Source organism: Gallus gallus, chromosome 10, assembly GCF_016699485.2.
Source record: "Gallus gallus isolate bGalGal1 chromosome 10, bGalGal1.mat.broiler.GRCg7b, whole genome shotgun sequence".
NCBI classification, from domain to species: domain Eukaryota; kingdom Metazoa; phylum Chordata; class Aves; order Galliformes; family Phasianidae; genus Gallus; species Gallus gallus.
Window position 1 is genome coordinate 12,348,818 of NC_052541.1, and position 16,170 is coordinate 12,364,987.

A 16,170-nucleotide genomic window follows, 5' to 3' on the forward strand; every position below is an offset into this window, starting at 1 on the left:
GAACGTAAAGTGTCTGTAAGACAGCCATACTTAATTAACACTGCACATGGTCAGCCCTACACCACAGCGCTATATGGGTGGTAACACACGAAACTCATCCGCGCACCTTGAAATTGGAGTGGACTCTGTTGTTGTAAAATACTCCCAAGGGGGTATGTTCAGCTTGTCCTTCTGGATACTGTCCTTCAGACTGTCCAGTTGGAACCCGGTGGAAGATGTACCAGATCCCAACATCCTAAAAAACAAAGGGAGGTCCAAAGAATGGGACATGGCAATTAGTGACAGAGATTATCCTGGTGACTTGGTGCTTCCCAGTATGCTAGCCAGATTTTTCAGCTGAGCCTGCAAAACTCGTGCAAGTCCCAAGGGACACACAACAGCCCATACTCATATACCTCTTGACTTTCCCTTTGGCATGCACTGTGGGCCCCTTGGGCACACACGGAGGTTTTAAAAATCCATGTGTTGTAGATGAAGTTCAGGTGGCTTATTAGAAAACATAGCCTCGTCTGCATAGCCACGTTAAACACAGACAGGATTTGGTTAAACACTAGAGATAATAACACAGAAAGAGTATGTATCTATACAAATAAATGTAGAATTTTATTGGGCATTATACTATTAACTACAAATAAGAAACAGCATTTTCTAAGAGATGCCACACATCATTTCCAGCCACAGCTGTGACAGAAATCAATCTCAGAAACAACTGTGAGACAAACGTGGGCAAATTCTTAACAGAGAGAAAGGCTACAGAAATGCATATCCAGATTCTGTGATGACTTACTAAAAATTCATTGCCCTCACACTAATAACATCAAAAAGAGTAGAATATATGGGACCTGGAGGCAAAGTACAGCTCTTGCTGTTAAGTGGTTTTACCTGAGCACCGGCAGCTGCATTCTCTATTAAGTTGTTGTTAGGATTTGCAATCCAGAAAGTGCTGACAGCCCTGAAAAATCAAAATCAAAATGATCCTAAACAGTTACCAAACAGGAAGGGATACGTTTTCATAGCACTGTGCTGGACTTCAGCCACAACCCTCCTATTGATTTAAAACGCCACACAACCTTTTAATGATACTCTTGAAGGGAAAGAAAGCATCTAGTGATGTCAGACATTCATTTATAAAGCCACATGCTGAACAAATAAATTATATGAGACCATTAACACAAAATTCCAGTTCTGTTAAATGCACCTTAAGGAAACCTGGTGTCTTTATTTCTTTTCTTTTTCCCCAAAATTGAAGTAGCTTTGGCAAATGCCTGAAAAATGAACTTCTTGTTCTTTTTTTTTTTGGACCTGTGGGGGCAATGGCAGGAGGTAGGGGATTCGATATGGATTTATGATGCTTCTACTTGGAAAACAAAACAACTGTCCTTGCAAGCCACAAATAGCTCGTTAAACAGGAGATTAAGGAGATATTATTTTGACATTTGTTCAAATAAAGAGTTTTTGCCTCAGAGGGAGGATCAAGTAGTGGCACAAACAGAAGCCAGATATAGCTATGAAAACATTATCATCTGTTGTCTTGCTTCATCTGATAACATCTTTTGCTATCATAAAAAACACATGTAAAAACACTGCAAACCTTTTCTCATGACTATACCAACTAATTGGATCATTCTAGGCAGGAAATCTCAATAATATTTTGTCTACTTTAACTATTACGTGATCAGGAATCCCCACCCATTTGCATGAGTAGAATGACTAAATAGGTGTGCAATAAACCTGTATGATCTGTACAATCAACCTTAGCAATTCTACAACAATAATTGTTGTTAATTCGATTGGATTACTTACATAAATAAAATAAGTAGAGTTTAGCCACTTGATTCATTTCCAGAGATCATGAAAATACAAATTTCCTTGGCTAAATTATATTCTTACTTGCAAATACTAGGCAGGTCAGTACACGGATCATGAGTGCCCATGTTATCCAAAATGGAAGATAACTTTGGTAAGCTATAGTAGTGTATCATTTATTGTATTATAAATGAGGCTCATGGCACTTCATGCTAATCTCTACACTCTCACTAAATCTCCTCGTGTACTGTAGGTGTTCGTGTAGCTGTGTCTTGCAGACTAACTAAGAAGGCCAGGTTGGATGGAGCCCTGGGCAGCCTGAGCTGGTGGGGGACAACCAGCCCATGGCAGGGAGTTGGGGCTGGGTGACCTTTAAGGTCCCTTCCAACTCAAGCTATTCTATGATTGTAAGACTATGATTCTTGCTCAAAATAACTGAAAGATGTTCAGAAACAAGCCAAGCGCTCTACGTATTTATGATTATATTTGTTTCAACATAGCATTCCTTAAGACGCAGCGATAAAGCTTAGCACCAGTGCTAAAAGTAAGTCCATCTCATGGAGCACTTACATGCAGTCAGTGCTTGGCACTGGAATGTAATTCCCATAGACGTGGTTCCTGATGGCAAGGCACATCGCTTCATTGCGATCCGAGGGCAAGATGGTTCCTGACCTGGTGAGCAGGCCCAAGTTGTGCTGGAATGTATTGCGCTGCTCCGTCCCGTCCTCAAGGAAGAAACAGTGCCCCAGAGTGTCATAGCCAATGGTGTCTTTTACCTGGAAAAGAGCATACAGGCCATAGATGGCGATGCTAACAGCGGTGGGAGCAATGGCATGCTTTGCTTAGCAATAAATTCTGAAACACTGATGGAAGGGTTTTGCCATTGTTCTGTACAGTGCCTTCATGTGCACTGGTCCAAGAGATAATGCTCATGCAGTTTGCATTAAAGTGGACTGATCTTATGCAGTAGAGCAGCTATTAAAATTACTCCGAGGAAGATCATATGCATAATTTAAGGAAAGTTGTAAAATACTGGATTTAAATCTGCCCTCAGCTCTAGGAGAGTATGTTTGATTCAGAATCACAGCGTGAATATCTGTGTAAATATCAGTGGTATCACAAAAAGCTAGCCTAGCTAATTCAGACATTTTTCATGACCAGGTTTCTCAAATAAAATTTAAAAAAAAATCTTTAAAACACAGTATAGGAGGTAAATTTTCTTTTCAAGGCTGCTCTTCTTCCTCCCCTCTCAGAAGGTGGAGGTCCCCTTAATGTAATGATCAGCTTGGGCAGAGCTGGTATTTCACTATTTAGCCTATTTAAGATTAACTGACATGCATTAAATCCTAATTTGACCAAGAGGACTTAGCACAAACCTCCTTTGATGTACTGCCTTATGAAGGCAAATTTAGAAATCCTTCTTTTAAATGTGAATACTAAATCAGGTTAGTTAAAGTACAGCCATTCGTTATTAAATCTCTCTGAAACCGAACTTTGTACTTCACATGATCCCTGCCAGCCTATGTATTCATTCTTCAGGCATGCAAAATGGCTGTTGACGTCAATTAGAGTTATGTCCATGTAAAACTGCAAGATTGATTAATATTAACCTGCTTGGTCATTCCTGTACACAGAGGGAAACTTGAACTAAATCCATTTCAGTTCATATCCTGTAATCACACCTTAATGGGCTACAACCATACATAACATCTGGAGTCACAAACACTATAGTTCCCATAAGTATATTTCTACTGGATTTCATTGCTTTCCTGGCAGTCCCTCCTTGAATTTGTCATTTGCTGCTCAGTGAGGTGTTCAGGTTAAAAATGAGGCATCACACGGCCAGGTACCCAACTCCCATCCAATACATTTTTGGAACTCCACTGAGACTCTGCACATAAGTGAGATAACACAGGGTGAGCTACAGGGAAGATAACCACGAACTCAGACACAGCAACACAGAGAGAAAGTGTGTCCATCAGCTGAGACTTGGAAATGCGGATATGAAATGGATTTAGATAAAAATGCAAGTGCCCCTGCTAACCTGCTACAAACAGTAAGTCTAGCTGCTTATATCCTCCCAAATGATGGACGGGACTTGCACTGAAGACTATTTTTGGAGAGAATGTATAAAGCAAGCTGCCTGCAGCCGTAAAGCAAAGAGCATTTCAATTAGGGAGTTTCATTCTTAGAAATTTAGCTAACTTCAGCTAATCTGTGCTTCAGAGAAGTGCATTAAAAACCAGTCTTGTCACCAAAAATAGATTTTAGCTTTAATGAATATGATTTGTGGTGGCTTCAGAAACACACAGGAGCCCTGAAAGCTTACATACATGGAACTATATTATTCACTCTCCTGCCCAGAAAAAAAGAGATTTAAAGTTTACGTTTGCACTGAATGAGAAGGGTCACAGAATCATACAGAATGGCTTGGTTGGAAGAGACCTTAAAGATCATCGAGCTCCAACACAACGCTATGGGCTGAGTGCCCCCCCAGCTCAGGCTGCCCAGGGTCCCATCCAACCTGGCCTTGAGCACCTCCAGGGATGGGGCACCCACGGCTCTCTGGGCAGCTGTGCATATCCATGCTGTTAGATCAAAACAGCAATAACCAATTGATCCCAGCACATCACAAACAGAACTAAAGGCTTGAAAAGAAGAGCCACCTTGCAGCACTGTGACATCAGTACATTACAGCATGGCAGCACACCACGTTGTCCCCACTCAGCCCACAGCCCAACGCCAAATGATTAACATGCCTCCAAACACTGAATTATATATAGTTCAGCAACACAATATAAGTGACCTTGAGGCGCTGCAACTTTATACATGAAAGACTACAGTATTCTGCGGTATGTGTGACGTGTGTCAGGGCAGTGAGCAGCGTGTCACAGCCTGCTGCCCAGCCACAGTGAGTAACCCAAGCTGCAAAGTGGCTGCAAAGGGGCACGAGGCTGGCAGGCAGGAGGAGCAGGTGGGAGAAGGGCCTGGCACACAGCTCCCACCTATGTTAGCTAACTGCCTTGCACTGACACACATACAGTTCTCTGGAACTATGGATTGTTTTATCTTAAAGCAAGGATTTTAAATACATTCTGATTACTCTTAATGGCAGCACTGAAACCACATGATTCTTTCACAGAATCACGTATTTAACCTTTGCTATAAAACCAATTCGTGGACTCAAAGCCCCCAGGCATCACCTGCTGGTGGCCTGGATCTCATGCTTTGATTCCTAATTTTGTGCCCATTTAATCTCACACACCTGGATAACCCATTGACAACCTCCCTTCTGATAAAGGCCCAGAGTATGCATCATTATTCTCAGAAATAACATAAATGTATGGCTTAATTTTTCATGCCTGCCAGGCTCCTGCTATTCACAGGGTGTAATACAATGGGAAGAGAAAGGGAGTTGAGCTGTATCTACATGCACTGTACAAGTCTCCGCCATGTAAGGGCTCTGTCTACAAAAGCAGAAATGATAGCCAGAGTGAATCACATATAAGAGAAAGTAATCAATAATTTTGAGTGATCTGGACATTATAAATACTGTTTAGAATTATAGAATGGCCTTAAAGGCCATCTGGTCCAACTCCCCTGCACTGAACAGGGACACCTACAGCTGATCAGGTGCTCAGAGGCCCGTCCAGCCTGACCTGCAGTGTCTGCAGGGATGGGGCACCCACCACCTCTCTGGGCAACCTGTGCCAGTGCCTCACTAGGATATGTGGAAAGTGCTCTCCGTCATACAAGTCCAGTGTTGCATCTTAATGAATACAACCCCTTGCACTGGGGTCCCACCATGTGGTATCTATGCCACATCTTACAGAGCTTTATGCCCGGGGCTGAGAAAAGCTTTCCAGGAAAACGTCAGAGGTCACAGATAGTTCTGGGAGTGTCTCTGCCTACACACACATCAAATGAATGAGGAAATGCCCATGAACACTAAAATGCCATTCAGGGTCTGACAGAGCAATTGGACATGTTGGGACTAGAGTGGGAATCTGCATTTCCAGCTGGGGCATGTGTGGATTTTTGTGTTAAGTTCCTCTCCCCAGAACACTTGTGATATCTGGGTCAAAACCAAGTTCCCAAAGGCATTTCTGGGTCTGTACATCTCCTGTTGCATTCCCACTCTATTGTGAAAACTTCTGGATTGTTTCACATTATTCTGACTTGAACAACTCTCATTTTTTTTTTTAATCTCTGTTGCAAATTACAGGTCCATTGCTTCCATCAGGTGCATTAAAAGAGCATTGCTTTTGTTTTAAACGAAAATTTATAGGACCACAAACTGCCCAGAGTAACCACAGCAAAGAATTCACTATATCTCACCACATCGTTAATAATATTAATTATCAAGACAATACAAATAACCCAAAATTCAACTGTAAGAGCTGCACTGTCAGAGCAGAAGTCCTCATCTGTCAGATGAAGCCAAGATATCCCCTGGGGAGATTTGTTTCAGCATTCTGATTTCTCCTTGCATCTCAAACGGCTCTTAAGCAAAGAAATTAACTTGGTACTAATAAAACAGGTTTCCTACCAGCAGGCCATGAGTCCCATGTATGGCAACACACCTAGAGAAGCAGTGGTGGATAGCCAGGTTATCAAGGTACGTCGGGCGTTGATACCCTCCTCTCTCATCGACATCTGCAGCCATGTGAAAGTGCACAGGGTAACTGCCCAGGATTTGCTGCCCCATGTTTTTTAACTCCACACCTGACATGTGCACAGAGCTAAAATTCGCTAGGATCTGTTGAGAGAAATGTAGATCCAAGTAAGGTGTTGCAACAGAAGTACACAGAAAAAAGAAAAGCTTTTTTGTTGTTGTTTTTTTCCTATTAGGCAATATGTTTGCAACACAGGACAGGGCCTGATCCCAGAGGGTGCCAGCTCCCTACAGTGACTCACAGCAGCACCTGCAGAGGAGCTCCAAAGAGGAGCTGCCAACCAGCATGCAGTGTTCAGCAACAGCTGTGTGTCAGTGCATTAACATCTTCACAGACAAAACACCCCTACCAGCTACAGAAAGAGACAGTGTTTACCAACAGGCTCTATTTCGTGACAACTTAATCTCTGTCAAGTGATCTTAGGCCAGACCTGCACAGATTTCCACCAGCTGGTAATGGATTTATTTTACACAAAGCCTCTGGAACAGCAAAACTTTAAACGTTTGCGACAACCCAGAGGAAAGCAAAGCACAACAGGAGGACCCAGCACTCAGCTGAGCCCTGAACGGAGCAAGTTGCTCTGTAGGTAGTACAATTCCTTCAGCAGTATCTTGCAACATGTGCAACTTCACACTGACCCTACTGCGATGGAGATGATGAATCTCCTCTGGCCTGGAGAAGGGCACGTTTTTGTGCATGTGGTGAACAAATGGCACAGCCCCATTGCAAGTCTCATTTTGCAAAGCAGGCCAGCAAACCTTCCCCACAAGTATCCTTTTTCCTCAGACACAACGGCAGCTTCATGCACTATATTGCTCATCTGCAAGCCAAGAAAGGAACTAACTGAACCCACCCATAGGAATATGCTTTAAAAATCACTCACTTTAATATGTCCTCCAAACGTGTCAAAGGAGAAAAACTGACATTGATTTTCTCCATAACAGGAGTCTTCCATTTCTCCTTGGATAAGTATATTTCTAGTCAGAAGACCGACCTCTGCCCTCATATCGATGCCATCTATGACTTCACCAATATGAAGATAAAGTGGGCTGCCTGTGGAAATTGGAAACCTTTCTGTTCAACATGAACACATGTTCATTATTGCATTGCTCCAAGCAAGTGCACGCCTTTCCTTTAAGCAGTCTCTGAGTTTGGGACATGCCCAGCAATTAATAACTGATCCACAGGAGATCGGCACCTCCCTTGAGTTCTACAAGGGGCAGCTGCCTCGGGTCAGATGTTAAGTCCCAGTACAACACTGGGGCCTTTCAGCTCTCCTGTGACAGGGTCACAGGCCTATGGGACAACATGGCTTAAGCAGCCATGGTGGTGATGGACTGACACTCAGACTAGGCGACCTTAGTGGTCTTTTCCAACCACACTGATTCTATGATATAGCTAAGAAGACTAATTAACGTGAAGGTAGAAAGTAGAAGACTTGACAATGTAAAGATTTACCTCAAATGAGAAGCTTAATAAAAAAATCTCATACCATCAATTTTCACTTGATTGCTTTTGCATTCAGGGCAAGGAAGGAGATTGAACTCCTCAGCCTGATGCATGGAGTAATCCGTACTGGCAACGACGATCCTGTCACCAGGTAACCAACTTCTAACATCATCCACTAAATGAAGAATTATTCCTTTGGACACCTCCACTTTAAACCCATTATGAGGCACTCCTGAAAAATGAAACAATCCATTTTTTTTTCTTTTTACAGTTACACATGCCAGAATAATACAATTAATCAAAGAGCCACCCATGTAATTTTTATCTAGATAACCTCATGCACAATAGAAGTGCTATCAGTGTGTCAGTGTCATCTCTTTGCAGGTGGCAAAAGTGGTACTTTATAAGAGTGCTGCCATTAGCGTGGTCACCGTGCATATGAGCAAAAGCCAACGGTACGAATATCATCGGACAGTTCAGATTCATAGCAGAGAGAAAAGGCTGAGCAAAGCAACAGAAGACAAACAATTATCAGCAAACACAAAACCTTTTATCCATCCACTGAAAGCAGTAACAGTGAAACGGGTGCCATCGTAGGTGAGGAATTCTCTCTGGGCTACGGCTAACCCTGTCGTCCCATTCCCGTGATACTCTCTCTTATCCTCCGCCGTTAAAAATGGATCCCCTCCGAGGATCCCCACCAGCGCCCAGGGCTGCCTGGAGGAGATGAGGAAGGAGAGTTCCAAGCTGCACCCCGTGGCCCCTCAGAGCGGCTCAGGAGAAGGCAGCGCGGTGCGGCCTCCATCCTTCCCTCTCTCCCTCCGGGCCCCTCCGCCGGGCAGCGCGGCGGCCGCGGAGCTGTCCATGGTCCCGGGACCCCCTGGGCCGCAAGTTCGAGCCCCGCTCCCGCCGCCCGCCCACGCGCTCACCTGTAGCCCAGCCGGGAGATGTGTCGGCTGCGCAAGCGGTCCCGCAGCAGCAGCCGCGTCTCCAGCGTGAGGCTGCGGGCGGCTGAGTCCCCCACGGCGGCCGCCACCACGCTGCCTTCGGGCTGCAGTGCCAGGAAATCGCGCAGCCGATGGCACTCTGCGGCCCGCAGGTGGGTGTCGAAGCGCCCGGCCGCTGCTACCCGCCCCGTGCCGGCGTCCAGGACGCGCAGGTTGAGCCCGCGGCTGCCCCACCGCCGCTCCGAGGAGTAGGGGCCGTGCCGGAGCCCTCCGGGGTGCAGGGTTTTATCCAGGAGGCTCCAGGAGCGGGGCCGACGGCCGTGCAGCTCCAGCACCCCCCCGCTCCCCACGCCCAGGAACTTCTGCCCGAAGCCGTCCACGGCCGCCCCGTCGGCGGCTCTCCCGTACAGCGAGATGGTGGCCCGCGAGGCGTAGGGGCAGCGCTCCGAGCCGACGTGCAGCTCCCCGCCGTCCCGGATGAGGATGTAGCGGGCGCGCAGCGTGATGGGCGGCCCGTGGGGGCGGTCGGCGAACACCACCTTCCCTGAGGGGTGCGGGGAGAGGAGCGGGGTCGGGAGCTGGAAACGCGGGGCGCCACCCGCATCCATCCCCCTCTCGGTCCCCCGGGCCTCTTACCTCCGTCGCGGATGACGAGGGAGTGGAAAGCAGCGGAGCTCTCGAGCCGCAGAGCCGCCCCCCGGCCCACCACGGCGTGGCGGCGGGTGTCGGAGCCGGGGTGCCACGGGGCGAGGTGCGGGGCGGGCTGCGGGCACGGCCCTGCAAGAGAGGGGGGCAGCGGCAGCGCGGCGATGCGCGGCGGTGTGGGGGGAGCGGGGGTCGCGGTACCGACCTGCGCGTTGCTGCCGTTCGCTGCTCTCGGCGCGTCCCGCGGCGGCACCGGCACCGGTGCGAGGGGCAGAGGCAGCGCAGCCCCGCTACCTGCTGCCCCGACACGTGCGGAGCCGCGCCCGCCGCTCCTCCGCGGCTTTGCACGGAGCCGGCGCAAAGACGTATTTAGCTTTGGATTGCTTCTTTTTTCTTCTTCTTCTTCTTTTTTTTTTCCTTTCTTTTTTTCCTCTCTTTTTTTCCTCCACCTAACCGCATACACAGAAACCCCTCCCTCTCCCCGCTCCTCACAACCCCGAGCGCAGAGCGGCGACCACAACAACGGGACGAACAGAGAGCCGACGACGAGAAGAAAAAAAAATAATACCGCACCACCACCCCAGCGGCAGAACGACGGGAAGCACCGGCGGGTTCCAAACTCCAGCTGCAAAGAACACTTACCCAACGCCGGCACCGCGGGGCCGCAAACTTCGGCGGCCGCCTCCCGGGAGCTCCCGGCACGACTGCTGGGCAGGGACAGAGGCAGAGGTAGGGGCAGGCAGGCGCAGGCAGCTCCCGCTCCTCCACTCCGGCTGCCTCCCCTCTGCCTCCCTATTTATATCCATCTTCCAGCCGCCGGCGGTGCCCGCACTGTTTACAGCAGCTCCGGCTGCTGCTGGCTCCTCCCAGCCGGGAACGATCCCTCCAGCCCGGACTGACATCCGCGGCCGGCGTCCAGATGCTGGGGTTGGGGAGAGCCCCCCTGCCAGACCCTGAGCCGCTGGGGCTGTCCCTGGCATCCTGGGGGGTTACCTTGGGGACTCAGAAGCCCCAGGTATATTGTGGGGTTCGGGGCTCGCTTTGGGTCCCCAGGCACAGTGCGTGCTCCCATCGGGTGCCCCGTCCTGCAGCATTTCTATGAGGAACATCAGAACCTCATGCAGCAGGTGAACAGAGAGGTGTCTGTCGCCTCACCTCATGTCACCTGGCGAACCTGAATGCAGAGCCAAAGGCTCTCCCTTTAGAAGGTGCCTCAAAGGAATCCACATGCATTCACCCCTCTGCCATGGACCACACTCCTCGCTCTTGCAGACACCTGCCCAGCCTCAGTGCACCTGGCAGCGCCACCACCACTTTTATTTTCCATAAAGCAGAATATCACCTTCTCCCCAGGCTGTAAAACACAGCAGAACAGAGCTTCCTGGGGACACCGCTTACTTCAGTCATTCCTTCCCAACTCTGCATCCCAACTCACAGCAACAAGGCCGAGCCAGAAGGCAGCAGTGCTCCCACATACGGCCAAAGCCAAAGCGCTGCGAAGCCACAGGTGCCGCGTCTCAGCGACAGTTGTGTGCCATCATCTGGTCAAACCACTCAATCTGTCACCACTGAAATCTACTCCAGCTGAGGATTTCTTCTGGCAGAGGGCACAAAGAGGCCGTAAGTATGTTAGTAACAGTGGGCAGAATAGAAGACACGACTGCTCCTCTACACCCTGCTCTGGATGCCGGGTGTTGGTGGGTGTGAATGCAGCTCCCAGCCTGGAGGAACATGCCGGGAGAGGCTCAGGCTGCCACCTTTGCTGCCGGCTGTTCACTGATCGTGCAACGCTGGCACTTCTATTCCTGTCTCAAACAGCTTTTGGCATTTTCCTTCCAAAAAAGAAGCAGCGTTAGTCAGTGTTGCGCCTCGTTCCTATCTGAACGTGACATGTATGGACGTGAGATACGGCAGCCCGGGTTCGTGGTTTTGGCAGCCAGGTGGATCTGCCGGTGGGAGCTGCAGGCGGGACGAGACAAACAGGAGTGCATCGCCTCCAATTACCCCGAGCCCTATGTGGAGTGGAGGTAGAAGGGAACCCAAACCTCCATTTTACGCTTCTCGGGTCCCTTGAAGCCTCATAGATTTGTATTTAAAATATTAACTCTGAATAAGATTCCATGGACTTACTTGCAACCTAAATAAAAGACGGCAACGATTAACACAACCAACCCAGCGATAGCAGAAATAAATGTCCCGCAGATTTCAGTTAGCACTCAGCTCCATGCGCGCCCTATGAGGCTGTTAGAAAAGCCAAAGGCGACTCTGGTTCCCATGGGTCCTTTTTTGGACAGGGTTCGAATCCTTCACAGCCATTCCCCCTACAGCCTCAAAACCCACAGAAATGCACTGCTGAGAGCCCTTTCCAAAGGAAAGAATCCTCCTTGGAGGTGAGCTATCTGTTTTCTCCTGTATTAAGCTTTCAGCTGCTAAGGAGGGAGATTACAGAGCAGATCACGGACAGATCACCTCATTTCTTTGAAGAGCACCAATTCACTTCCAGGAAAGCACACACATTCTGCATATTGGTGCCTGTGAGCTAAAACCCTTTCCTTTTTCCTGCAATGGGAAACCACGGCAGCCTACCGCCTACCACACATCTTCCTTAAAAACAGAAAAATAAATGCGATCTCACAGGGTGGCTCCTGAAAGCGCCTTTCCCGGGCACACTCCCTGACTGACCGCTATCCTGTTTCCTTATTGCCACCCGGGGAAAGGAAGGAGAAGCGGAGTCAGCGTCCCCTCGGCAACGCCCGCTCCCACGTTCCCCCCCCATCCGCCGCCCGAGCGCTGCCGGCCCCGCGCTGCTCCGCCGCCGGCCGGTAGGGGGCGCCATTGCACAGCCCTCACTGCCGCGCCGTCCTCCGGCCCGGCGGCGCCGCTCACCCCGTGACTCAGGGCACCTCCTGCAGTCCCCCTCATTAAATCAGCACCGTTTACTTCAATATGTTTTTTTTTTCCCCGCGCCTCTTTTCCTCGTTGCACATCTGCCATCCTTTGTGTTTCTTTGCATTATTTTTTTTTTTTTTCCTGCCTCGGTTTTGTGTCTTCCAAACGCATTTCCACGGACGGCCCCCAATTCCCAGCAGGGCACTTCATGGAATCATTAAGGCTGGAAAAGAGCTCTGAGATCCAACCTCAGCCCACCCCACCGTGCCCACTGCCCACGGCCCTCAGTGCCACATCCCCGCGGTTCTTCAGCACCTCCATGGACGGTGACCCCACCGCCCCCCTGTGCAGCTGTGCCAATGCATCACCGCTCTTTTGGAGGAGAAATTATTCCTAATATCCAACCTGAACCTCCCCCGGTGCAACTCGAGGCCACTCCCTCTCATCCCATCGCTGTTACTGGGAGCAGAGGCGGACCTTTGCCTCACCACAACCTCCTTCCAGGGAGCGATAAGGTCTCCCCTGCGCCTCCTCTTCTCCAGACTGAGCCATCCCAGTTCCCTCAACCGCTGCCCACAAGACACAAGACGCGCTCCAGGCACCGCTCCCTGCTCCTGCTGGCTGCACTATTTCTGATACAAGCCAGGATACCATTGGCCTTCTTGGCCACCTGGGCTCACTGCTGGCTTGTGTTTAGCAGGCTGTAAACCAGCACCCTCAGATCCTTTTACTCCTTCACCTCAACGTGGGAGCAGGAGGTGCTAGCCCAGCTGCGTCCCGGAAGCTGCACACTCCCAGTGTGTGCATCAGGGATGCACTCAGGCTGCTGTGGGCCTGGCAGCCACACTGGGGATGTCAGCACAGCATGGCTTTTAGCACTCGCTGACAGCACGAACACAGCTCACAACTGACCCGTGGCACATTGCCCTCCTAATACCTCACTGCTGGAGCACCTTCACTCCCAGCCATAGAAGAAAAAGCATTTGAATTGGAAGGGACACTTAAAGGCCATCTGGTCCAACTGCCCTGCATTGAACAGGGACGCCTACAGCTGATCAGGTGCTCAGAGCCCTGTCCAGCCTGACCTGCAGTGTCTGCAGGGATGGGGCACCCACCGCCTCTCTGGGAATCTATTAACCTGGGCCGTGGCTCGGCCAAGCACTGGGGCCTGCAAACCAGAGCAGCCTCATCTCACTCATTGGCGCAACACAGAATCAAAACACACCTCTAGGAGTACCTACCACTGTGCTCCGCTTTGGGCTTTGGTGGTATCTTCCTTGCTTTCAGCATGTGCTCCTTGAGCAGAGTGAAGACCTTGTGCTGCTGGCCCTCGGTGAGCACACCCACGTTCCCCAGCAGCCGCAGCATCCTGTGCAGCAAGAAAGGCCTCAGCTTGTGCCGCGCCATCTTGAGGGGACTGAAGTACATTTTGGGTAGCTTGGCGTTTCGGTCACAGTTGTACAACCGAAAGAGGTTCCAGGCCAAGCCAGGTCCAAAGGTATCCGCTGAAATATATCTGGCAAGTTTGAGGAGCACGTCACAGGACAGTTGCTTCTCTGGCGACTTCTGGCCCAGGTTCTGACTTAGGGGACTTCTGCTGGCATTGGGATGGAGGAAGGGGCTGGGTCTGCGTGGGCCCACAGCCCCGGGCAGGGTGCTTTGGCTGTGCAGCAGTTCTTCATGCTCCACATCCCACCATGAGCTGCTGGGACCCGGGCTATGCTCTGAAATAGCCACAGATACAGCAAAACCTATTAAAGACGAGCAGTGAAGAACCCTGGTGGGTCTATATCCACATACACACACACTTCCATCAATGTTCTGCAGCATCCCTTGGATGCACTGCAAATTGTTGAATCCCTTTGACAAACTCGCTGCGTGCTTCCCCAGGTCAAATCAATAGATTCACAATGAACAGATTTTGAGGTACAATAGTGGGATTGTATATAATTAATGTTTTCTATAATGCTGTATATGCACTCTAAAATGTTTATAACGTTCTCTATAATGCTAAACGGCTGAGCAAAGCCATTGCCCTGATGCAACAGGGTTAGGCTGTGGCTTCCTCCTGCAGACAATTAGTACTGCTGTGGGAGATGCGGGGCTCCCTGGAGCTTATATTTGAGGTGCTCAGAGCAAATATATACATACTCCCACACAGCACTCCTCCACCCAGGCTGAGCCCAAAGGTTCGATTCACACCCCGAGAAATGAGAAATAAAACAATTCAATTCGACATCAGTAGGCTGCGACTTCGCTGGAGACTGGGGAGCATCCATGAAAGCTCTACTGATGAAAAAGTGATGAGGAACCCGAAGCTGAATTGCATCCTGCCCACAGTGCTTGGAGCAGTTAATGGTTTAGCATAAGGACATACCGCTGAATGCCGGAGGCCACAGCCCTGAGCCCTGGAATGTGCCCGCAGTGCTCGCACTCATTGCTGAGCAGCAGATGAAATGTTCCATTTCCTACAGGTCCAGCACGGTTGGGAAGCTTCAAAGATTTTGTATTTGATTTCAGGATTGGAGTTATCAGCCTCAAGTAGTTGCGGCTTACCGGCCAGGGGATTATTTGCATGTTTTAAGCAAATCGGTTATATATCTTACTGCCGCGCTGGGGGGTTATATAGCAAAGTGCACATTTATGGCTGTAATTCATCGCTGAAACATAACCCTGTGCTACTGGGAAACGGCAGGATGTGACCGCCAGGACCAGACGGCAGCGGGTAAGTCAGGAGCACCGTTAAGGGCTGCAGCGCTTCGCATCCTTCCTACAGAGCAATCCTCAGACATTGCAAGAGAACAAAGCACCGCGTCAAGCACGACTTGGAATGAACAGAACTTCGGATGCTAAAAAAGCCCCGAGGAACTAAGGAGAAAGTGAACGAAAGGCCGATTGCACGCAGCCACCTCCAAAGCCACGAGGAAACCACGGCACCCAGCAGAGCACAGGCGGGCGGTCAGCCTGCAGCTCCCTCCCAGCGGGCAGCGGTCGGTGCCGGCAGCCGCACCCACCCCCCGGCAGGGGCAGCCCCAGCCCAGCGGCACGGAGCTCCCATCGCCGCCTTTAGGGCAGCCCCCAGCCCAGCTGGGCTACAGACGAGGAGCCCCGGGCCGGAGCGGCACCGCCTTCCTCTCCCTCTCTCCTCCTCCCCCCGCCAGCACTGCCCACCCCCTCTCTCCCCGGAGGCCGTCACCGTATCGCCGTTGTCTGGGGACGCTCCTCGCCGCCTCGGGCCGGGCTCCCAGCACCGCCAGCAGCACCAGCACCAGGGCGCAGCTCCTCGGGGGGCCCGCGGCCGTCCCCAGCCGGGGGGGGGCACCTGCAACACACACACGGCGTTGGGTCGGGTCGGTGTCCCGCTGCTTCCCCCCCCCGCCCCCTCGCCGTTCTGCCCCGCTCACCCGGCGGCATGGAGGGCAGCCGGAGCCGCGCTGGATGGATGCTCTGTGGCTGCCGAGGCTCCTCCAGCCGCTGTCAGCGCAGCTGTGCCCGCCGCCCCCGGGGAAGCTGCAGGCACGGGGCGCGCACTGCCCACCCCGCAGCTCCTGGCAGCCCTACAGGGCGGGCAACGTACCCACAGCGCAATGAAATCCTGAAAGCAGCACGTTTACCCTTACAGGAGAACACCCTGAGGAGGTGAGGGCTTTATTTTCCTTTCCTTTTTCTTTTTTTTGCAAGACAGCACGCCACCACAGCATGGTTGGGTTGCAGCTGGACTTGATGATCTTGAAGGTCTTTTCCAACCTGAGTGATTG

General features: G+C 50.6%; 2 protein-coding genes across 5 annotated transcripts in view; both read right to left on the minus strand.

Moving 5' to 3' along the window:
- Positions 1-10,319, minus strand: part of LOC415478 (transmembrane protein 2-like) — a gene marked incomplete at its 5' end in the record, with an annotated part of 42,896 nt that extends 32,577 nt beyond the window's left edge. Inside the window, 9 exons of the mRNA XM_040706975.2 lie at positions 107-235; positions 883-952; positions 2,377-2,582; positions 6,356-6,565; positions 7,366-7,535; positions 7,975-8,163; positions 8,479-8,648; positions 8,861-9,422; positions 9,515-10,319. Coding sequence (XP_040562909.2) covers positions 107-235; positions 883-952; positions 2,377-2,582; positions 6,356-6,565; positions 7,366-7,535; positions 7,975-8,163; positions 8,479-8,648; positions 8,861-9,422; positions 9,515-10,319 — 2,511 coding nt within the window. The remainder of the gene's footprint in view (positions 1-106; positions 236-882; positions 953-2,376; positions 2,583-6,355; positions 6,566-7,365; positions 7,536-7,974; positions 8,164-8,478; positions 8,649-8,860; positions 9,423-9,514) is intronic.
- The window catches only part of CEMIP (cell migration inducing hyaluronan binding protein), a 110,790-nt gene extending 94,884 nt beyond the window's left edge, over positions 1-15,906 (minus strand). For 2 of the 4 annotated variants that reach the window (XM_015292039.4, XM_004943834.5), the window contains exon 1: positions 10,166-10,294. The gene's annotated coding sequence lies outside the window, so the exon portion shown is untranslated. Of the gene's footprint in view, positions 1-10,165; positions 10,295-13,653; positions 15,507-15,608; positions 15,735-15,816 lie in introns of those variants that run through there. The other 2 variants (XM_040706933.2, XM_040706934.2) reach the window with 2 other exon arrangements.
- Between the last annotated feature and the right edge of the window lie 264 nt (positions 15,907-16,170).